Source organism: Xenopus laevis, chromosome 9_10S (assembly GCF_017654675.1).
Source record: "Xenopus laevis strain J_2021 chromosome 9_10S, Xenopus_laevis_v10.1, whole genome shotgun sequence".
Lineage (NCBI taxonomy): Eukaryota > Metazoa > Chordata > Amphibia > Anura > Pipidae > Xenopus > Xenopus laevis.
This window is the reverse complement of record NC_054388.1, coordinates 115,135,960-115,158,574: the sequence shown is the minus strand read 5'-3', so window position 1 is coordinate 115,158,574 and position 22,615 is coordinate 115,135,960. Positions and strand designations below refer to the sequence as shown.

Here is a 22,615-nt window from a genome sequence, read left to right as displayed (position 1 = left end):
AATGAAAATTTAATAGAATCTTCTTCATCATAGTGAAGTAAGAAAGTTTCTGAATACAACTGAAATAAAAGTTCTAAAATCAAGTTTATCTTTACTATTCCTCTCTCAGCATCTGTTTCTCTTCATTCTGTCGCCATGCAGCAGTTGGGTGTCAGATATTCATTGCCTAGAAGATGTATTTTTGCAGAAATATTCAATAAATTAGCCTGAAAACTACTTTTTTAAGCACAATTCTTCTATATCTAAATGAGTATAATACACTGGTACATTCTTATTTTTTACACTAAATGTCTCCTTTAAGCCCTATCAAAAATACACTCTGCTTTGCCATACACTAGCCATAATTACACAGACATGCAAATAAGATCACTGCAGAAAATTGTCTAAACACATAAACCCCAGACATGCTAATAAGTGTATCTAATGTAGGGGATCCCCTGATTGCACAGTATCAGGACAGGCTCAGGCAGGGCTGGGTTTGTATCTAATGTAGGGGATCCCCTGACTGCACAGTATCAGGACAGGCTCAGACAGGGCTGGGTTTGTATCTAATGTAGGGGATCCCCTGACTGCACAGTATCAGGACAGGCTCAGACAGGGCTGGGTTTGTATCTAATGTAGGGGATCCCCTGACTGCACAGTATCAGTTGAGTTGATTAATTTGCCGAGGGAGGAAGTATAGAGGGAGAACAGTAATGGTCCCAGGACAGAGCCTTGGGGAACTCCAACAGAAAGAGGTAGGGGAGAAGATGTTACTCCATTGTAGGAGACACTGAAGGAACGATTGGTGATGTAAGAAGAGAACCAGGACAGGGCTGTGTCACGAAGGCCAAGCGACTGGAGGGACTGGAGGAGGAGAGGGTGATCTACAGTGTCAAATGCGGCTGAGAGATCAAGCAATATTAGTAGTGAGAAATGATTGTTGGCTTTAGCAGTTAAAAGGTTATTAGTTAGTCGAGTCAGGGCAGTTTCCGTGGAGTGTTGTGGCTTAAAACCAGATTGTAGGGGGTCCAGCAGGTTATTGTCAGAGAGGAATGAGGTTAGTCGGTTGTAGACTAGGCGCTCAAGTAGTTTAGAGATGAAAGGTAGCAGAGAGATAGGTCGGAGGTTGTCAAGATTGGAGGGATCAAGAGAGAGGGGTTTTTCAGAATGGGGAAGAGCATGTTTTAGTTGAGAAGGAAACAGTCCAGTTGAGAGGGAAAGATTAAATAGGTGAGTTAAGGCTTTGATTAGACAAGGATTGGTATTGCGGAGAAGTTTTGAGGGAATTGGATCAAGCGGCAGGTGGTGAGGTGAGAAGAGGCCAGAAGCTTTGAGACTTCCTCATCAGTGACAGGGGTGAAGGAGCACAGGAGAGACTGGGGAGTGTGGAGGGAGGGTGGTGGAAGTCTAGGGGGGTTGAGTAGTGTAATGTCCCTTCTGATAGTGTCAATTTTGTTTTTGAAGTGCTCAGCAATATCTTGAGCAGAGACAGATGTGCATGGAGGGGGTGGAGAAGGGGAAAGGAGAGGGTTAAAGGTGGAGAAAAGTTGTGCTGGTTTTTTAGAAAGGGAGTTAATGAGTGAAGTAAAGTAAGTTTGTTTGGCTTAGAAGAGGCTGGTGTTATAGGAGCGCAGGGCAGATTTGTAGCTCCAAAAGTCTGATTCTGAACGGGATTTGCGCCAGCGACGCTCAAGTGCACATGAATGTCTTTGGAGCTTTTGTATGTCACGGTTGGAGTGGTTTGGGTCTAGAACGTTTAGTTTTTATAGGAGCAGCTCATATAGGGCAGTGGTGAGAGGACTATAGTAGTAGCCACATTAGGACATGAGATGGCTGAGATATTAGAGTGAAGAGAGTCAAAGGAAGAAGAGAGATGAGACTACAGCTTGCAAGTCACGGTAAGTAGGTGTTTGGGGAATAGCAGGGGGTGAGGAGGGAGTTAGTGAGAGTTGAAATGTGACCAAATTGTGATCAGAGAGGGGAAATGGGGAGTTAGTAAAATTGGTGGTTGAACAGAGTCTGGTAAATATGAGATTCAGAGCATTACCATTGGAGTGAGAGGGGGAGTCTGAGCACAGAGATAAGCCTAGGGAGGAGGTTAGTGAAAGAAGTTTAGAGACAGAAGAGTTGTTAATGTTGTTAACGGGTATATTAAAGTCACCTAATATGATGGATGGGATGTTAGATGAAAGAAAGTAAGGAAGCCAGGCAGCAAAGTTGTCCAGAAATTGTGCAGTTGGTCCTGGTGGTGGATAAAGGAAAATCAATTCATACTCACCGAGATTTTCTTTTCCTGGACTGAAGCATGGCAGTGGGCACTAAAGGACACCTTTAGGACAGGAAATGAGCTAATAAATTCCATGCCTCCCCCCCCTCACCTCCATTCTCCACACTGTACGAGACGAAGTTCCCCAAAATTTTTAGGGAGGGAAACATGTGCCCACTGCCATGCTTCAGTCCAGGAAAAGAAAATCTCGGTGAGTATGAATTGATTTTCCTTTTTCCTGTACTTCACATGGCAGTGGACACTAATGGGAAATACCCAAGCAATGACAAAAAAGGGTGGGTAATATAAGTTTATTTAATCAGCAAAGCAGCCTGAAGGACCGAATTTCCAAAGGAATCTCGATCAGCAGCATGAAGATCAAGCTGATAATTTTTTACAAAGGTATTGGCAGAAGACCAAACCGCTGCTCTGCAAACTTCATCGGTTGATGTCTGGGCCCGGCATGCCCAAGACGCAGCAATAGCCCTGGTAGAGTGAGCCTTAATAGATTGAGGACAAGGAACTGCACTGACCCTGTAGGCTTCTGAAATACATGATTTGATCCAGGATGAAACTGTTGATTTAGCCACCTGAGAGCCTAATCTTGGACCTGAAGATAGAATCAGTAGATTATCTGATTTTCTTATTGATTCAGTCCTTTCAAGGTAGGTTTTAACACCGCGAACAACATCCAGAGTATGCCATGATCTTTCTTCCTCTGAATTAGGATTCGGATAAAAGGCAGGTAAGGCTATTTCTTGATTGATATGGAATTCAGATATCACTTTTGGGCGAAAGTCTTGAGGTAAACGAAAAATCAATTTATTCTGACAGAAAAACATGCAGTTATGATTAATCTTCAGAGCTTGGATCTCTCCTACTCTGCGGGCTGTTGTGATAGCTAACAAAAAGGCAATCTTCCAAGAAAGGAATTTGAACGAAATTGATTCCAGAGGTTCAAAGGGAGGCTTGGTAAGGGCAAGCAATACCAAATTAAGATCCCATGGAGGAGCTTTAGATATGATCCTAGGTTTTAATTTCTTTAACGCCAAAAAGAATCTTGCCACTAATGGAGAGGATGCCCAAGCAACTCCCGAAATGGCAGAAAGAGCAGAGACTTGGTTTTTCAAAGTTGCTGGACTGAGCTCCTTCTCAAATCCGGACTGCAAAAATTCCACAATATGTTCTTCTGTAATTTCAACAGATGATCTGTTAGATAAAGAACACCATTCCAAAAATTTGTTCCAATATTTGGAGTATTTCAAAGAAGTGGCAGGCTTCCTAGAAGCCAAGAGTGTTTGAACAGTGTTAGAAGATAGACCTCTTCCCATCATCCTCTGCCTTTCAACTTCCAAACAGTCAATTTGAAGTGGCCTGGATCCGGATGAAATAGACAATCCTGCCTTAGAAATTGAGGCTGGATTGGGAGTCTGAACGGTCTCCTCACTGCCATCTGGAATAATTGAGGAAACCAAAACCTCCTGGGCCACCAAGGTAGAATTATCAGAACAGATGACTTCTCTTCTCTGATTTTCCTCAGACACCTGGCAATTAAAGGAAAAGGTGGAAACAGGTAAGCCAATTTGAAATTCCATTGGATACTGAAGGCATCCACCTGGTCTGCTAGGGGATCCTGATTCTTGGAACAAAATCTCGGTAACTTCCGATTGTGCCTCATAGCCATGAGATCTATCTGTGGAATCCCGAATTTCTTCACAATTAATCTGAATATTTCTGGATTCAATTCCCATTCCCCTGGATGAGGCTGGAACCTGCTCAAACGATCGGCTAGAACATTCATCACTCCTGGCACATGGACTGCAGTCAGATCCTGCAGATGAAATTCTGCCCATACAAGAATCTCCTCCATCAACTTCATGAGTTTTATACTCCTTGTTCCTCCTTGCTTCTTTATATATTTGACAGTTGTGGAATTGTCTGATTGAATCATCACCGACTTGGACCTGATCACTTCCAGAAAGTGAATTAGTGCGAGGTGAACAGCCTTCAATTCCTTCCAATTGGAGGACTGACTTGTCTCCCAAATATTCCATTTGCCCCATACTGACAGATGAAGTAGATGGGCTCCCCAACCTGAGCCACTTGCATCGGTGGTCAACCTGATCCACTGGGGGGAGAAAAGAGAAATACCTTTCTGAAGATACTGTGTCTGAAGCCACCATCTCAACCTCTCGAGAAACGGAGGACTCACCAGAATGTACTGATCGGGTGAACGTTCTTTGCGCCATTGGGTCAGAAATGACAACTGGAGAGGCCTGATGTGAGCCATGGCCCATGGAACAGCGTCTATCGTGGCTGTTAGTTTGCCCAGGACTATTTGACAGAATAGAGCTGTAGTTATCGGAAAAAGTTTCTGTACATGGTTTTGAACATCTAAGATTCTTTCTCGAGGGAGAAATATTCGAAAAAGAGTTGAATCGAAAGTGACTCCTAGAAAGTTGATAACTTGAGTCGGAGACAGACAAGATTTTGTTGTGTTTATGAGCCAACCGTGATCTTGCAAGGACCTCAACACTAACTTGACGTCGTGTTGAATCTTTTCCAAGGAATTCGCCTTTACTAGAATGTCGTCCAGATATGAAAAGATTTCCACTTCCTGTAATCTTAGAGAAGCAATAAGGGGAGCTAGAACTTTCGTAAAAGCTCTTGGAGCAGACGCGAGACCGAATGGCAGGGCTCTGTACTGGTATTGAATCCCCATGGAATAAAACCGAAGATATTTCTGGTGACTTGCTGCGATGGGAATATGTAAATAGGCGTCTTGCAAGTCGATCTTGGCCATCCAATCGCCCTTACTGACTCCATACGAAAGGTCTTTTTTATTATGAATTGATTTAGGAACCTTAGATTTAGAATAGCTCTGAAATCTCCCGATTTTTTTCTTACAAGAAATAAAGGAGAAAAAATTCCTTTCCTTCTTTGGGTGGAAGGAACACGGATAATCACTCTCTTCACCAGAAGTTGATTCAGAATACCCTTGAGGGCAAGCAGAGCCTCCTTTGTTTTTGGAACTGCTGACTTTTGGAAGCGAGAAAAAGGAGGAATTTTTATGAATTCTATTTGGTATCCTCTTGAAATTACCTCTGATACCCAGAGGTCTGTCGTAGTTTGAGCCCAAACAGTTTTGAATTGTGAAAGCCTGGCCCCCACAGGAAACTGAAGGGCTCGCAAACCTTCAGAAGGATTTATTTCTATCAGGTTTGGAATCCTTCTTAACCTGAAAGGGCTGAGGCTTAGTCTTCCAGGATTGCCTCTGAAAATTTCTGCCTGGGCGGTAAGCTTTGACATCTTTAAATGAAGGTCTGTTACCCCTGAAAGTTGTTCTTCTCTCTTTCTTATCTTGGGGTAGAAAGGCTGATTTGCCAGCCGACGCCTTAGAGATAATATTCTCCAATTTTGGACCAAAAAGAAGATCTCCTTCAAAGGGGAGGGAGCAAAGGTTATGCTTAGATGGTGTATCAGCAAACCAATGTCTGAGCCATAGGGATCTACGAGCTGCCATCACCAGACTCATATCCTTAGCCGCCAACTTGAGGATATCCATAGAAGCTTCAGCACAAAAATCATTTACTAATTGAATCTCATGAAGGGAATTTAGAATTTCCTCTCTGCTGACCTTTTGCTGTAAGGCTTCAACAACGTTATTTAACCAGATCTTATTAGCTCTAGCTAAGGAGGTAATAGCCACACACGGTTTACAAATAGATCCTGAAACACTATAGGCTTTTTTAAGGATGGAGTCCTGCCGTCTTTCCATAGGATCCTTTAGGGAGACCCCTTCATCTACAGGCAAGGTTGTTCTTCTTGCCACCCTGGTGATCGAAGCGTCAACCTTAGGGGGTAATACCCATTGTTTAACTTGATCCTCAGGAAAAGGATACATTTTTTTCATCCTTTTAGACAGAAAAAATCTTTTATCAGGAACATCCCATTCAGATTTAATTGTGGCTTTGACAACATCATGAATATGAAAGACACTGCTTTTTTTTTTTGGAAGATTTGAACATCAGGTCTGGTTGGGAAGAAGGTTCACAAGGAACATCCAAATTAAGGGTTTTCCTCATGGCCAGAATTAAAGGCTCTATGAAAGATGTATTAAACAACTCATCATCTGAATCCACTTCCCCTTCCTCTTGTGAATCAGAGGAGACACTATCGTCAGGAATGTGAACAGCTAAATCTGCTGTAGCATATGAAGTGGATGGTTGATTGGCAGAAACTTTAGCAAGTACATTATCTGTAACTTTTTCAACCATGTCAGACATAGATTTATTAAAGGAATCCTTCATCCATGACATGAAATTATTGAATTGCTCAGAAGACTGGGAGGTATTATTTTGATCAAAACAGCTCTGACAAACTTTTTTATCTTGAAGTGCAGGCAAAGAGCAGAAAATACATTCCTTTCTACAAGACTTCTCCCTCCCACAATCATCATCTCTTCTTCTATCAGAATGCCTATGATGTGGACTCCTTAAAATAAACAAAGATATTCATAATGAATACCAAACATATGAAAAGTGCAACAGCACTCAGATAGGTTGCAACTCACCCACTGGCAGCGGATCTAGATCGTCTAGAACTCATGGGTCAGCTAAAACATAAGCAGAATACACCCATAAGTAAAGGTAATACATACCAAACATCCCCAGTAGGCAGATTACTTACTGCAGTTGTGGAGGCAAATAGTAGCAGGCTCAGGGCATAAACAGCCAAAACAGCGTCTGGATAACAGGCAGCAAGATGGGGAACACAGACGCTGATTTAAAAACGCTGGCGCCAAAACGCAGCGTGATGGACATGATTTGAGACACAACGGATTTGTGGATTTTTTGCTACAATGGTTTTTATTCCTGGATTCTTTTTTGAGACTTTTATTTATCCGATTCACTTTTTGTTTAAAGACACTTCTTGAACTAATCACTGCTTCACAACCGGATTTTATACTGGATGAGGCTTAATGTTTGTATATATAATAATGCTGATGTCACGGAAAGGGGGCTGGGCATGTGGTCACACCCCCTTCCTCACTTTAAAAGAGCATTGTATGGTGTAACACAGGGCTTGAGAAAGGGCCTAGTAGGCTCGAAACGTTGCCTTTTTGCATATGGGCTTAATAAAATAATTCTTCTTTTGAACACAACTGCAACCTGACTCAGTGTGCTACTGGTTTTCTTTTGGATATCGATTTGACCCAGTGACAGGAGTGGGTCTCACAGTACAGCACCTGGCACTACAAAAGTGTGTATTAGGGAGGTGAGCGCTCCACTTGATTGGATTTAGGCGCCAAAACGCAGCGTGATGACGTCACCGGCGCGTATCCAAGCAACGCGTCCAGGAAGAGCTCTGCAACCGTCTTACTGCGCATGCGCCTAACGGCTTCGCGTCTTACTGCGGCTATGGGCAACGAAAGGCCATTATCTCCTAATGGAGATCTCTCCTAAAGACAAGGCTCCGGAGACTTTGAGGCAAACCCCCTCTGGTGCCAGTAAAAGGTGATAAAACACTTCCTTCACTTCCTTCGTCGAGGACAGGAAAGAGAAAGGAGGTGAGGGGGGGAGGCATGGAATTTATTAGCTCATTTCCTGTCCTTCAGGTGTCGAGAGGGATTAACCCATTAGTGTCCACTGCCATGTGAAGTACAGGAAATATAAGAGCAATGCAGAGTGAAACAGGAGAAAAGAGCCTAATGAGCCTCAAATGAGGAGAATGATAGAGAGGGAACAGGTGGAAGAACTTTAAAGGTACAGCGGGGAGAGAGAAGCAAACGTACCCCACCTCCAGGTCTGGGAGTATGAGTAAGTATGAGTAAGTATGAGTAAGGTGTAGGCCCCATAGGACAGGGCAGCAGGTGAGGCAGTGTCAGTAGGAGAGAGACAGGTGTCAGTAAGTGCGAGTAGTTAAAGGAATTGGCAATGAAATGGTCGTGTATAGCGGTGAGTTTGTTGCAGACACATCTGACATTCCACTTTCAGGCCTGCAACCCATTGCTCCACAATCACAAGCGTGAGACCTATTTACAGAGGATCACTCACCCCATCAGCTTTTGAACAAAAGCCTATCTGTGCCGGATTCAGTGGCGGAAGGATTTGTACCAAGTAGTGTTTCCATGTCGCGTCCCGGTGCATCTGTCCAAAAAGACTCCCTGGCCTAATCGTTTCCGCAAGCTTAAGTGCCCTGTAATACATTCCATCCAATGTACCGCAAAGCCTGATTTGTAATTTTGTTGTTGTTGAAGTATTTCTAATTCTAATAATGTCATGGAATGACAAGCAGGTACTTATGGTTACTCATCAGGAAGGAAACAGCTATAAATGTGGATTGTGTTTGTTCCCGCTCCAGGTTTCCTATCAATGTGTCGATGCTTTGTTGCACATCTTGTTCCTCAGTGACATCCCCTTCTGATGATACAAAAGCTTTGAGGCAATGTTCTTTGGTTAGTGGATAATGGCTCATCAGATCATTGGCTCCTGACCATGTCTCCTGTCTGTGTCTTGGGAAGGCTCATCGTCATAATCTGCTTCCTCTCTTGGCCAAATAGTTCTCTTTGCTCCAGTCTCCTGCGTGGCACTTGTGAATGATCAGCTGACAACTCGCTTTTGGCTGCTTCTTCCAGTGGAAACGTCTGTTTCCCTAAAGCAATAAATCTCATGATAAGAGCTGCATCAGCCACTTATCTGCCTGGCCAGTGTGGGATGGTGGCTACAAGGCATGTTGTTGTGGTAGCCACCAGAAAAGTCACAAAACTACAGTTACACTCAGGGCCGCCATCAGGGGGGACAAGCGTACTGGGCCCGGGCATGAAGGGGGGCCCGGCAGCGCTGCATTTTTTGAAGATCCAGCCCCCCTTACAAGCGCCCGAGCCGTACGTCTTGCCTCTTGCGTTGCCGAATGCGGAAGTGCCGAAAAGCCGAAGCAGATGCGCCGAAAAGACCCGAAGTCACGAAAACAGCCAAAGCCGAAATCCTGAAGCAGCTAAAAGACCCTAAGTCACGAAAGGAGGCGAAGTTGAAGTACTGAAGCCATGAGTTCAATTCTACTGACACCAGTTTGTGTTTTTTTGTTTTTTTTAATCCCCTGGCCACCAATGTATTATTTTAATATTCTATAGGCCCCTGCCACCAATCTTTTTTTTTTTTAAAACATTTTTTTTTGGCGGCCCCAATTTTTTTTAACTTGTAAGGGGGCCCCTGCCACCAGTTCTTTTTTTTTTTTCAAAAAAAAATTTGTTTTTTACATTTTTTTTGGGGGGTCCCAATTTGTGTTTAACTTATAAGGGGGCCCCTGCTGCCAATGTTTGTTTTGTTTTTTTAGTTTTTTTTTTAAATTTTTTGTTGGGGCCCCAAGTTTTTTTTAATTTATAAGGGGGGCCCCTGCCACCAATGTTTTTCTTTTTTTAAATTTTTTTTTTTTTTTTGGGGGCCCCAATTTTTTATAAGGGGCCCCTGACCATCAATAGTTTTTTACAACTTGTGTGGGGGGGGTAACTTTTTTTAGCGCTGATGTCTGTGTGGTCTTTTAACTGCGATGTGGAGTGGGCGGGATATGGGGTGTAGCTTGGTCGTCAGTGTGGGCGGGGCCCAGGGGGCCCCAAAAATGTTGTTGTACGGGGCCCCGTGATTTCTAATGGCGGCCCTGGTTACACTACAGCCATTTCGGATGATCCTGACTGGTGCAACCACTGTATAGGAGCGCTGGCCTCAAATCCACACGACAAACAGAAACACAGGCTGATGCCCCTCCTAAGAATAAAACATATGGACGAGTAGATGCAACACAACTACAAAAGGCTGTAGGACTCTCCAGATGCCCCCCACACACACAGTCCTTGCCAGGGCAAACTGTCAGATCCAAAAGGAAAAACAAACCTACTCCTAAGCTAAGGGATCATTTTAAAGCCACTAAAGAGCAACAGCCAGATAATCTCACTGAGCTTTGGAACGAATCAGTAGACTTCATGTCTGTGGCTAGTGAACCTGACCAGGAAGTACTGCACCTATAGGGCACTCTCAAAGGTCTCAATACTGTCCTTCAATATTATCAGAGACTATTAAATATTCATCTTTCTTATAGAGCACCAACACAGAGGAGTCTCTAGGGGAGTTCAGCAAATGTAACTGCCTTTATCAGGAAAGGACAAAAGACTAAGGGAAAAGCAAAACTACATCTCACATTTCTGCATCTACCAGACAAGGTCTTCCAGATCTTCATACTCAAGGTGTTCGACTCTCCGCGAGCAACGACTCAAAGCTCCTGCTCATTTACAAACTGTAATTTAACAATTTAATTGTAGATTTAACAATGTTTATAAACTTGCTGGATTTATTTAGGGTTAGTTATTGTGAAATCGAAAGGTTTCAGGCGGGAGTGTTATGTTCCACACAACTTCACTTGATATTCTTGTTTCTGTTCTGTGCTGCATCTTGTTTAGTTTGTCCTTCACCTCTCCCTGTAGCACTAGGAAACGGTGTGACCCTTAAAGGACAAGGAAAGGCAAATAAATAAAATCCCATTTTTACTTTCTTTAATGAAAAAGAAACCTTTCTCCAACATACTTTAATTAAAAAACGTGTACTGTTTTTATAAGAAACCTGACTGTATGCAGTGAAATTCTCCCTTCATTTACTGCTGTGGATAGGAATTGTCAGACGGTCCCTAACTGCTCTGTAGGGAAACAATCATACTTATGAACAGCAGGGGGAGCCCCCACCTTACTTCCCAGCCATGCAGAACTCAAGCAGCTTTGTTTATGACGATCCCTAAGCAGCCCAGACCACACTGAGCATGTGCAGGGTCAGGGAAAGATGTTACAAGATGGTGAACCCCTGTGGCCAACTTTTAAAGCATAAAACATTTGTTTGAATAAGATTTGTGGTGCAGTAAGTTCATGTTTATGTTTACTATACAAAATACAGCATTTCTAGCCTTATTCTATTTTAGACTTTCTTTGTCCTTTAACCCCCTCCCTCTTCACCAGTTTCCCAGGGTACAGTTAGCCCCCATTTTAGGTGATCTCCAACTGCCTAACCAGCCCTGGTGATAAAATATTCTCTGACCTACTGGTCTGATCTATGTATGGGAGATTATCATCAGTTCTGGAATAAACCTCAGAGAAATAGTTCAGCTGGCTGTAGTCCTGTAAATATCTCAGCTAGGGTTGCCACCTTTTCTGGAAACAAATACCGACCTTCCTATATATATTTATCCTTTTTCCCTATTAATAACATTGGGATCAACCAGCCAGGCCAGTAAAATGCCGGCCAGGTGGCAACCCTAATCTCAGCCCAGATCTGAGGGAACTGTCACTAAGTACAGTGGCCCAACACTGTGTCGACGTATTAGAGAGACATGTCTGCTCATGAGTCACAACCAGCAAGGCACAAACGGCTTTGAGTAGCTATTAAATGTGCACATTACTATAACATTCCTCCCAAATGCCCTGTTTTCTGTGGGACAGTCCCACAATCCTGAGTTTCTTATTGAAATTTCCCAAGTTTCTCTTTGATCTCCTGCACTGACACCAAAAGAAAAGACACAAAGTTTCTGAAACGTAATTATCAGAGAGCCCAGCGTACTCAGCACCTGCACTGAGATACATTGGTAACAACGTAAGATAAACAAGACTCTTGGGGGAACCGAGACTCACAGCTTAAAGGGCAATTTCAGTTTCATTAGCAAAACTGTTATAACACATAAAACATGGCCATAAAACTCCCAGAAATGTGCTCAGACTTCATAACCTGCCAAATTTTGGAAAATGGTAATTAGGAGGTGTGGCCACAAAATGGTAAAAATTGCAGCAAGTAACACGGCTAATACTTTGTATGTTATAAACCATTATAGATGCAAAGGAGAGAGAGCCTGTGCCAGTGATTGGCTGCTGCTTCCATAAAATAACCACTGCCGGCACAGGGGCAGCCAATCAGCTTCCAGGGCTGAACCCAATGTCCGTGTTCCATGCGTCAGTAGCAGAAATATATCCGAGCTGATTGCTGACCTGTTCCTTTAGCTTCTATTTTGGGTGCGTTGTTGTTACAGTTGGGCAGTCGCGTGTGATTGTGACCATTACAGAAGCAAGTGGGGATTAGGGGCCTGACTATAGAGGAAGCCACCAGGCTTGATCCCATGTTATTAATAGGGAATAAAGATAAATATATAGGAAGGTCAGTGATCCCAATGTTATTAATAGGGAATAAAGATAAATATATAGGAAGGTCAGTGATCCCAATGTTATTAATAGGGAATAAAGATAAATATATAGGAAGGTCAGTGATCCCAATGTTATTAATAGGGAATAAAGATAAATATATAGGAAGGTCAGTGATCCCAATGTTATTAATAGGGAATAAAGATAAATATATAGGAAGGTCAGTGATCCCAATGTTATTAATAGGGAATAAAGATAAATATAGAGGAAGGCCAGTGATCCCAATGTTATTAATAGGGAATAAAGATAAATATATAGGAAGGTCAGTGATCCCAATGTTATTAATAGGGAATAAAGATAAATATATAGGAAGGTCAGTGATCCCAATGTTATTAATAGGGAATAAAGATAAATATATAGGAAGGTCAGTGATCCCAATGTTATTAATAGGGAATAAAGATAAATATAGAGGAAGGCCAGTGATCCCAATGTTATTAATAGGGAATAAAGATAAATATATAGGAAGGCCAGTGATCCCAATGTTATTAATAGGGAATAAAGATAAATATATAGGAAGGCCAGTGATCCCAATGTTATTAATAGGGAATAAAGATAAATATATAGGAAGGTCAGTGATCCCAATGTTATTAATAGGGAATAAAGATAAATATATAGGAAGGTCAGTGATCCCAATGTTATTAATAGGGAATAAAGATAAATATATAGGAAGGTCAGTGATCCCAATGTTATTAATAGGGAATAAAGATAAATATATAGGAAGGTCAGTGATCCCAATGTTATTAATAGGGAATAAAGATAAATATATAGGAAGGTCAGTGATCCCAATGTTATTAATAGGGAATAAAGATAAATATATAGGAAGGTCAGTGATCCCAATGTTATTAATAGGGAATAAAGATAAATATATAGGAAGGTCAGTGATATGATCCCAATGTTATTAATAGGGAATAAAGATAAATATATAGGAAGGTCAGTGATCCCAATGTTATTAATAGGGAATAAAGATAAATATATAGGAAGGTCAGTGATCCCAATGTTATTAATAGGGAATAAAGATAAATATATAGGAAGGTCAGTGATCCCAATGTTATTAATAGGGAATAAAGATAAATATATAGGAAGGTCAGTGATCCCAATGTTATTAATAGGGAATAAAGATAAATATATAGGAAGGTCAGTGATCCCAATGTTATTAATAGGGAATATTATTAGAAAGAAAAAGTTAACTCTTAAAATAAGTTAAATAAATGCTCAGACTCTACAGCCACATAAGGTGTAAGTCAATTATAATGAAAAAAGAGAAGGAAAGAAAAAGGACCTTGTTTTGTGACTGTATCAATTACTACACCTCTATAATTCGAACACTTCCCTCAAAAAAATAATTTAGTTTCAATTTGTTGTATGGTTTGGAAAAGGATACCCTTATCTTATTACAGTAGTCCGACTTGAAACTATGTTTACAGTCTTTAAGATAAGCTGGTAACACCAGGTTAACAAATGACAATGTTGATAATTATTAAGGTTGAGTAAATGTAACTCCTCTCTGCTAGATATAACGAACCATGTGCAACATCCACCTTCAAAGACCTCACAATAAATATTTTTAAATAGAAAAAAAACGTATCAATTGGTATCATTTGTTATTTTATCCAGGTTTACCCACAAAATAGATAGCCACTAGAATTAAAATTCGGAGTCAATTACTCCCTTTTCAATCAATTTGATTTAAGGTGCCAGTGTTTTATAAGGATTCCAATTCATTCATAAATTAATTAAATTCACTCTCAACGTTCTAATCAATTTAACCAATAAATGGGTTTACTATTACAATTCATTAAAATATACAATATAAAGTGACCTGTGCAATCGATTCGATTTTTAATAATTCTGATGTGCTCTAATTAATAAAGTGCCATGTGCAATCAATTAATTCGCCAATTCATTTGGTGAGTTGTGCATAAATTAATTATGATCTAAAAGTTGATTATTATGGTCACAATTAAAAAAAACCCTAGTTATCAACCTCTTGATTAAAAGTTGAGGAAAGGTGAGAATTGTATAGAGGGTGGAGTTGCTCCCGAGATAACTAATAGTTTTTTCTAAGTAGGGGTCTAAGTTGGTTTTTTTAAAGAGACAGTACTTCGACTATCGAATGATTTTTAATTCGAATCGTTCAATTCGAAGTCGTAGTCGAAGTAGCCAAAATAAACATTCGAAATTTGACGTTTTTTTTCTTCTATTCCTTCACTGGAGCAAAGTAAATGTGCCCCTAAATGTCTCATTTTAACCCTTGTCTAATGCAAGTGACTCCCCGAGCAGCTGCCTCATCTTCCCTCCCTGCTGATAGTGACTAAGCGCTGCCCCTTTAACTGCAGCCAATAGATCAGCCCTGCGCCTGGAGGAACCTTTCATTCGGGACAAACCATGTGCGCACGGGGGGAGTGTTAAGTCGCAACTTGGCTAATGCCGCCATTTTGCAATGGTTACCGCAGAGACTAGGCTGGGGGATTGGGGAGGGATCAAACTCCCGTGTAATACATTTCGGTAGCAGCCATTTTCCTCCAAGTAATCTCCCGCCTCCTCTCTACCCTGTTACTGTAACAGTCACCCTCCCCCATGCTTGTGTTTGGTTCCTTCCCACATCCGCAGACAAAAGAATCCAATATTACAAAGCCTTGTGCGCTGATCGGCTCCCCTCCCCCTGCAATGGTTCAGCCCTGACATCTTTGCCTCCCTGTGAGGAGAGAGAGTGGGCGGGGTCAGGCGGGGTGAAAGGTCAGAGCAGCCGCCATGTAAATAATGCAACAGTGATCGGAAAGGGAGGAGGGAAGAGAAGAAAGCGACATTGTGTCTAATGAGGAGGGGGAGGGGGAGCGTGACGTCACTGGCAGCTCGTCTATTCCAGGCTCGAGGCTTCCTGAGTGTTTATTTTCAAATAGGGATTTTTAGAGTGAGCCTTTAGGGGGCAGTGATCTGTTACTGGTGTTACTGGTGTTCTTCTCACTGGTCTCACTGGTGTTACTGGAGCTGCAGAGAGAGAGGGAGAGGGAGGGCGGGGGGAGCAGCACAGGATCTGCACATTAAATACATTTCTAGTTTCCTGCCACAATGGATGCAAATTGGAGCAGTTTTATATTCCAGGTAATGCACGGGGGTCGGGAGGGGTCGGGGAGTGTGATATAATGTGGGGGGTGGGGGAGGGGCAGTAACATGGCCGCTACACACCACTCTCTGCAGCATCTTCTGCCTGGGAGGGAGCGAGAGACATGGACTTTAAATCCCCCCCCCTCGTCTCTCGAGAGATCACTCGCACCCCCTTCTACCTCTCTGTCTATTCCTTTAATACCCTCAGTACAGAATGACTTCATGTAATTGCCTGGGGCTTATTGTATGGACTGTGCCTTTAAATGTGACCAGGAAGCAACACTTCCGTTTTATAGTCGTTACTGCTGCTGCCGCTGCCTTTGCTCAATCTGGCCGAGTCCTTGCGCTTCACTACAACCCATAACGGAGCCCCCAACAACAACAACACAGTCGCCCCCATCACTAAATGTCACACTCTTTCTGCTCAAGCCCCTTATTCTTTGTAGTTAAGGGCCCCTCTGTTACAGGGGTAGAAAAACATGGCACCACCTGTCACCCTAATTTGCTTTCAGATGGGGCATCGCTTATGGGGTCAGACTGGCAGTTTGGTGACCTGGTGACATTTGTTTTTGTAGAGGTGTTTGGCAGTTTCTTTCAATATATATCATTACACATGATGTATCCGACTTATGGACTGTACAGTGTTGTTATCCCAAGGTTTCCCCAAACTGCCGCTTTTGCTTTACTCATTCCCTTCATGCTGGTAACTCTCAAGTGGGCTGCAGGGCACTCAAATGGGTCACCAAAAATACCGGCCTTCCTATAGATTTATCTTTTTTCCCTATTCATAACATTGGGATCAACCATCATTTTTACCAGCCAGGCAACCCTAGTCAAAGGCAATAGATGTGATGGCAGCAAGTGTTCTGTTATGGGCCTCTACATTTCTAATTAGATGGGAATGAAACTCCGGAGGGATGTCCTAAGGCCTACACATTGGTGGGACACAGGTTGTGACTCCCAGCACTTAGTGAGCTCAGATGTAGTTTCTATCTGCTAAAGGAATATCCCTGCCGAGGACACAGCTTAGCAAGTAGCGAAAAGATACAAGCTCTTGGGGCTAAAAGGATCCAAAAGAAGGGATGTTAAATAGAAACTGCATGGGCCCAAATCTACAAGAAGAATGAAATAAAAATGGCCAAAATGTGTCTGAAATGGTTCAGATGGGGGGTGCTCGGCTAGCTGCTGTGTGAGTTCTGTGCAACAGACCAGTAAAAGTACGAGAGAGGCAGGTGCACGGAATAAGCGCTAGCTTTGGAGGCCAACACGCTTGTTTCAAATGGAATTGCACTAAGCGATTACCTCCAGAGGGAAGGAATTGGAAAGCAGTGCTTGTACTGCAAAAAATGTAGGTGTAACCACTAGTCTAAAGAGCTTGCACTCTATTCTGGTTCCAGCCTGCACCTTACTTAGTCCAAACAGGAAAACAAAATGCTTTCATCCACGGGTTGTGTTTTGTGGGCAGGCACTTGTGTTGCTATCTCGACATAGCTTCTCTTTCTGACTGCAAACAATGAAAAATGAGTAAGAAAATGGGTAAAAGTCAAAACTTGTGTCCAGAGGCCTCGCACCAAAAGAAACGGTGAATCTAGTCGTAACGTGGTGCCGATTGGCTTGTTAGAACCATCTCTTCTGTCATCAACCAAACGGCCCAATCAGGAATCCAGGCTAAAGAGTATGAGCAGGGCATTTTCAGTAGCTCCTTGTCCTGCATATACAGAGGTCTTATTTGACTTTCTGCATTTTAAATGTGAGCGGAGCTGCTGCTGCCGTAGCTCAATGTAGAACTAATGCCTAACGTAATGATGTCACATAATGGGAGAGCAGTATAGCATCGAGGCTTTCTCCGTTTTTTGTTAGGGACCCCTCCATGGTGGTGCCTTGGTAAAAACTGGATCAGAATTCAAACTAATAGTGCTTTTTCTATATCACAAGTGACTACATTTTGACTTCAATTTTGTTTTGCAGACCCCTCCTCCACCCCCTGCTGAACCACTGCAGGTTGAGCTCTTACCAGTCTTGGCCACAGTTACAGCGTCTCCAGATGGAACCCTCCAGTCTCAGACCATGGTGCCGACTTTGGCCACCCATCACCCCTCAACTGTGGATACAGCAGCTCTCAAGCAGGTGGTGCCGGGCCTTTCTGTTCCGCAACACATTACTTCCATTGCCTCTGTCAATTCCCATCAATCCTCAGTCTCCACTGCCCTGCCATTGCAACCACTTATGGAATTCCCTAAGAAATCAAAGAGCCGGGGCCCTTATATCTGTTCTTTGTGCTCAAAAGAGTTTAAGAATGGATACAACCTGAGGCGGCATGAAGCCATTCACACTGGAAATAAACCAGCCCGGGCAGCACCTTCTGTTGATAGAATAACCACCATGGTGCCTCTCAGTTTGCTGGGTGTGACGAGTGCTCTGGGTACAGGAACAGAAGGTCTGGAAATCTCTGCCTCCCCCTCCACCCTCTCTTTACCAGGCCCATCCCCCTCAGCAAAGAAGGTGCGCAAAAACCATGCGTGTGAAATGTGCGGGAAGGCTTTCCGGGATGTGTATCACCTGAACCGCCACAAGCTGTCCCACTCCGACGAGAAGCCATATTCATGCCATGTGTGCCAGCAGAGGTTCAAGCGCAAGGACCGCATGACCTACCACGTGCGCTCTCATGATGGGACTGTGCACAAACCCTACATCTGCAGTCACTGCGGAAAAGGATTCTCCCGGTGAGAGACTCCTGATCTTCCCTCTTCCGTTCTTTTTATTTTGCTTTGAGTGGCCGCCATCTTTGTATAACTGTCTTATAGTGTCTTCTTTCTTTTTTAGACCTGATCATCTGAACAGCCACGTTAGGCAAGTCCACTCTACAGAGCGTCCATTTAAATGCCAGGTACTTGTCCTGTTTCCAGTCCAATTAAAAACATGTGCTTGCTGGGGTTGTACCAATTTTCCCAGGTCCAGTTTTATACTGATTGAAATAAAACGGTAGTACTGGACATTCGTCCCTGTACAACAGCAGTCGAGTTTATACCCAAAAACCTACAGATTGCAGAATTCCATAATTTATTGTATTGTAAAAAAAAAAATCCTATCACCTTTCCTCCACTTGCAAGTTATTCTTCTGTGTCCCACATTCCATGCATTCATTCTACCATCTATCATTAGCCATTCATGTACTTGGCTTTGTTTGGAGGGTATAAAGTAAATGTCCTAACGTTATGTACCCTTGTGATTGTCTGTTTGTGCAGACCTGTGAAGCTGCCTTTGCTACTAAGGACCGCTTGAGGGCCCACATGGTGAGACATGAGGAGAAAGTCCCTTGTCACGTGTGTGGGAAGTTGCTGAGTGCCGCATACATTACTGACCACATGAAGGTTCACAGCCAGGGCCCCAATCATGTATGTGAGCTGTGTAATAAAGGTAAGTCCGTTATACAGACTTATGTGTAACCCCGGCTAACCTCTCCCTCACCATCATAACACCTTAAAGTGATGTATCCCAATATCCAGCAATGCTGCTCAGACTCGCCTGAGAACAGCAATGTACTAAATGACTCCTTCAGCATGGAGACCATTTAAGCAGAGAAACAAAGTAGAGAAAACCAGAGAAAACAGGCGAAAGGGGTCATCTTTTCTTAGACACATTGTTGGCAAGCAAGGAAGATCTAGAACTATATAGGAACAGAGACTAATGAAATGTTAATGAATAAAGCTTTATCACTGAATAAGTTGAGGCTCCTCAGGGGCGGAGCATATAGGCAAGGTTATATTTATGAGCATGGGGGTAGAACGGTGCATCCACCTGAAGAGACACAAAAGGAGGCTGATTTTGAATAAAACATTGTCCAGGAGCCAACATCTAACTTACATGTAATACAGAAGTCTCTGGGGTGACCAACTCTTCAACATGTTGTTCTCAATCAGATTTCCAATACTCCTTTTCTGTTGAGCTACTATTTGAAGATGACGGTAGTTGAGTTCAGCATCCCTGTGCTTTGCTATATAAAATGGTGACAGGGGCTCCTTGGGGGTGGAGTGGGGGAAGTAAATCATTTAGGATAAATGGGTCACCTGCTGATAATGTTGCACTGCCTCCGCCCCAGCCTTAAAGTGGCATGTGCTTCTCCCTTGTGCAGGTTTTGCCACAGCCGCGTACCTGCGCGTCCATTCGGTGAAGCACCACGGTCTGGTGTGCCCACGGGCAGACAGCTTCCTCTGCAAGTTGTGCAGCGTACACTGCAAAACCCTGGCACAGCTGAGCGGGCACATGCATACACACGCCATGTCGGAGCCCACCGGGCTCAGTGACGGGTCCTCACTGCGGTGACCTCTGCTAAGGCAAGAGATTAGCGGCTACTTCTCCCCTTTACTGCTTTGGTGGGAGGAGGCTGCTGAGAGCATTGCTGAGTGTTGGGATATGTGCCTCTACTTTCTCTGTAACGCACCAGTGTGTAGTCTTATATGTTTCTTCCTCTACTACTTCTCTCTTCTATGTTCCTTGGGTTTCTTGTGTTGCACCATTTCTTTCTTTCCATTTGTCACTGATACATGATTTTCTTGTTGCCGCTCCTGCTTTCCCTGATGAACACAAAGTCTCACGGACACACATTTCTTCTCTCCTCAGGGACCTGCCAAGTGTGCCCTCTTGCGGATCCATCTGCTTCAGTGGCTTCTGTAACTTCTGTTCTGCCGAGTGCTGGTGTCGCGGGCATGGTGCACACTCAGCCATGGTGACTGGCATTCCTAGAGGGGGAGCAGTTACTGTGACCTCTCTATGATGGACAGAGAAAGGAGGACCCGTGCTCCCCTGAGCAGACATTTGTCTCTGGAAGAGTATTGGGGCGTGCGTGTGACCCATTTCTAACCTCCTAAAAGGCATTATATTAAGAGGGGGTTGGTCTCAAGGACACTTGTGAAATAATGCTCATAACTGGCACTTTGTGGTGCTATTTTGAAGAGCATCTCCTTGCCCCAACATAACACATCTGTGAGAAAACCCCTAGATCCCTGGGGGATGTTTAATGTACACTACGTGGTCCTATACTGTGACTAGATATTTAATTCGCCCTTAAACACTTTCCAGTCTAAGTGTTGGTAGGACTGATGGCACAGAATGGGGTTCACTGACTGGTGTCTTGAAGTTGGCTTAAATGCTGAATCAGTGAAATTATATATTTTTTTGGATTGGCAAGACAGAGAGCGAGCAGCACTAAGCCTTGATTAAAACAGAGTTAATGTGATGCAGGAATATATAGGGGTTAGAAGTCCTATACATGGACTAAGAAGCCATGTGTAGGGTTAGGAGGAGCTGCTGTGTAGAGCAGCCGTGGCACTGACCACAAAATCTCTGAAGATCGGCCATGGGAAAATTTTAATATATTAGAGTAGTATTTTGGGGGATTTTATACTGACACTGTACAAGACTGGCACAGAAGGACTTTAGTTGCATTCTACTGGCCTGCCATGGGGAAAAAAGTAACTAGAGTGGTGCCTTGGGATGATTCCAGGTAATAGATGAGAGAAGAGGGGTACATGGTAATTTGACACTCCTCTCTAGGTTTAGCATTGGAGGTGGTTAATAAAGCAGGGGGTTCATGGGCTGGCATGAGGGGACTAACCCAACTGGGAGGCACATGAAATGCTCCGATAGAGCCTTAGCTATTGCTTTATTCATTGAAGAGAGTGGATCAGTGTTAGAGGTAGAATGGAGGGGTAGTACTGAAACAGTATTGGGGGTAGAATAGTACTGAAACAGTATTTAGGGCATAGTCTAGAATGGAGGTTATGGACTGGAACAGTATTAGGGGTACAAGATAAGAAGAGCAATATGTGGAGGGGTCAGTGTTATGGGTACATTGACGTATTATAGTATAGAGCTGGGGCTTCAGGGCAGAGGGCTGTGCCACTATTAATATGCACACAGATTGGTGGCATTAGTAGTGCAGTGTGTGAGTCCTTGTGATTATGGACTCCAGTCGAGCTGTCCTGGCCCAGCACTAGAAGTGTAAAATGGGATTAATGATCATGATTTTTGATTTAGAAGTGTCTGCATTTGTACCGTTTTTATCCCCCCAGGTCAGTGGTGCCACGTTCCATTTAGCTCTGTGCTCTTTAGTAGTCCTGTTCAATTAAAGTCCAAGACCAGATCGGGTTCAGTTTTGCAGGGCTAAAAAAATTGTGAAAATGAGTGGAGTGGGCAAGTCCACCAGAAACCCATCGGCTTTTGGGAGAACACAGTTGTATTTTCACCATCACTTCTGTACCACCATCAGGTCTTTGTGTCCTTCCTTACATATTCTATATTAGGCACATGTATTGCAAATCACAGTATGTCCATCCACTCATATTATCTCGGTTGTGTATTTTGCAAAAGTTCTAGTTGGTCTCTGTCTCTTGGATGAGCTTGAGGAGATTAGAGGCAGGTCAGGTCGGTTCTATTCTTATGAATGATTTTCTTTTTTAGTCTTCCTGGTGACGGAGCACTAGTCATGCTGGAGTAACGGTTATAAGGCAGTGATATTGTAGAATGAACGATTAGTTCAGCCCTGTATTGAGGAGGGTGGTCTTGCCATAGGAAACAGCACAGGGATCCCTCTGCCTCAGGCCTAATCAGAAATGTGCTGATCATTTAGTTTCAGGAGAGAATTATATACGAATGATTGAGAATCCCAAACCTATTAGAAATGAATTGATTTCATACTCACCATTTTTAATTCCTTTGGTTGTAATTTAGGCAAAATTCATGCTTTATTAGATCTCCGATTGTACTGAAGGGTTTTATGTGTCTGTAAATCCGTGTTATGTTCTGTAGCTTCTGTTGGAAGCAGGGCTTTCTCTGCACATGGAAAATGTTCCTTATACGCAAGCGGGAGTAAATACTAGGTAATGTCTCCTCTCAATATGTCAAATGAATTTATAATGTTGGAACCTGCCGTATTCCTCATAAACCTCTTAGTAGAACAGGAGCAGCAATGGTGTTAAATAGTAATAATAGTAATATGTTATCTTGCATATAAATGATCTCTCTCCTTGTGTACT

General features: G+C 43.0%; 1 protein-coding gene and 1 long non-coding RNA gene across 3 annotated transcripts; one reads left to right on the top strand and one right to left on the bottom strand.

Annotated features, from left to right (window-relative positions):
* Positions 1-6,706: 6,706 nt before the first annotated feature.
* Positions 6,707-7,065, bottom strand: LOC121399053. The gene is made up of 3 exons (XR_005964711.1): positions 6,938-7,065; positions 6,822-6,863; positions 6,707-6,742 (listed from the first exon to the last, which is right to left on the bottom strand). It is a non-coding gene; the product is annotated as an uncharacterized LOC121399053 (long non-coding RNA).
* Positions 7,066-15,240: 8,175 nt separating this feature from the next.
* On the top strand, positions 15,241-21,785 carry maz.S (MYC associated zinc finger protein S homeolog). Of its 2 annotated transcripts, XM_018240611.2 has the most exons (6): positions 15,241-15,578; positions 17,550-18,304; positions 18,405-18,468; positions 18,827-18,998; positions 19,714-19,915; positions 20,202-20,335. In XM_018240611.2, exons 1-5 carry the CDS (start codon positions 15,546-15,548, stop codon positions 19,902-19,904), a joined length of 1,215 nt encoding a protein of 404 aa, XP_018096100.1. In that variant the 5' UTR covers positions 15,241-15,545; the 3' UTR covers positions 19,905-19,915; positions 20,202-20,335.
* The last annotated feature ends 830 nt before the right edge of the window (positions 21,786-22,615 follow it).

What these genes read in the sequence shown, in the direction of transcription:
- maz.S (XM_018240611.2), top strand. Translation starts at nt 15,546, where the DNA reads ATGGATGCAAATTGGAGCAGTTTTATATTCCAG. An exon ending in GGAGCAGTTTTATATTCCAG is followed by an intron (nt 15,579 to 17,549) that starts GTAATGCACGGG and finishes TTTGTTTTGCAG; the next exon opens with ACCCCTCCTCCACCCCCTGC. An exon ending in AGCGTCCATTTAAATGCCAG is followed by an intron (nt 18,469 to 18,826) that starts GTACTTGTCCTG and finishes CTGTTTGTGCAG; the next exon opens with ACCTGTGAAGCTGCCTTTGC.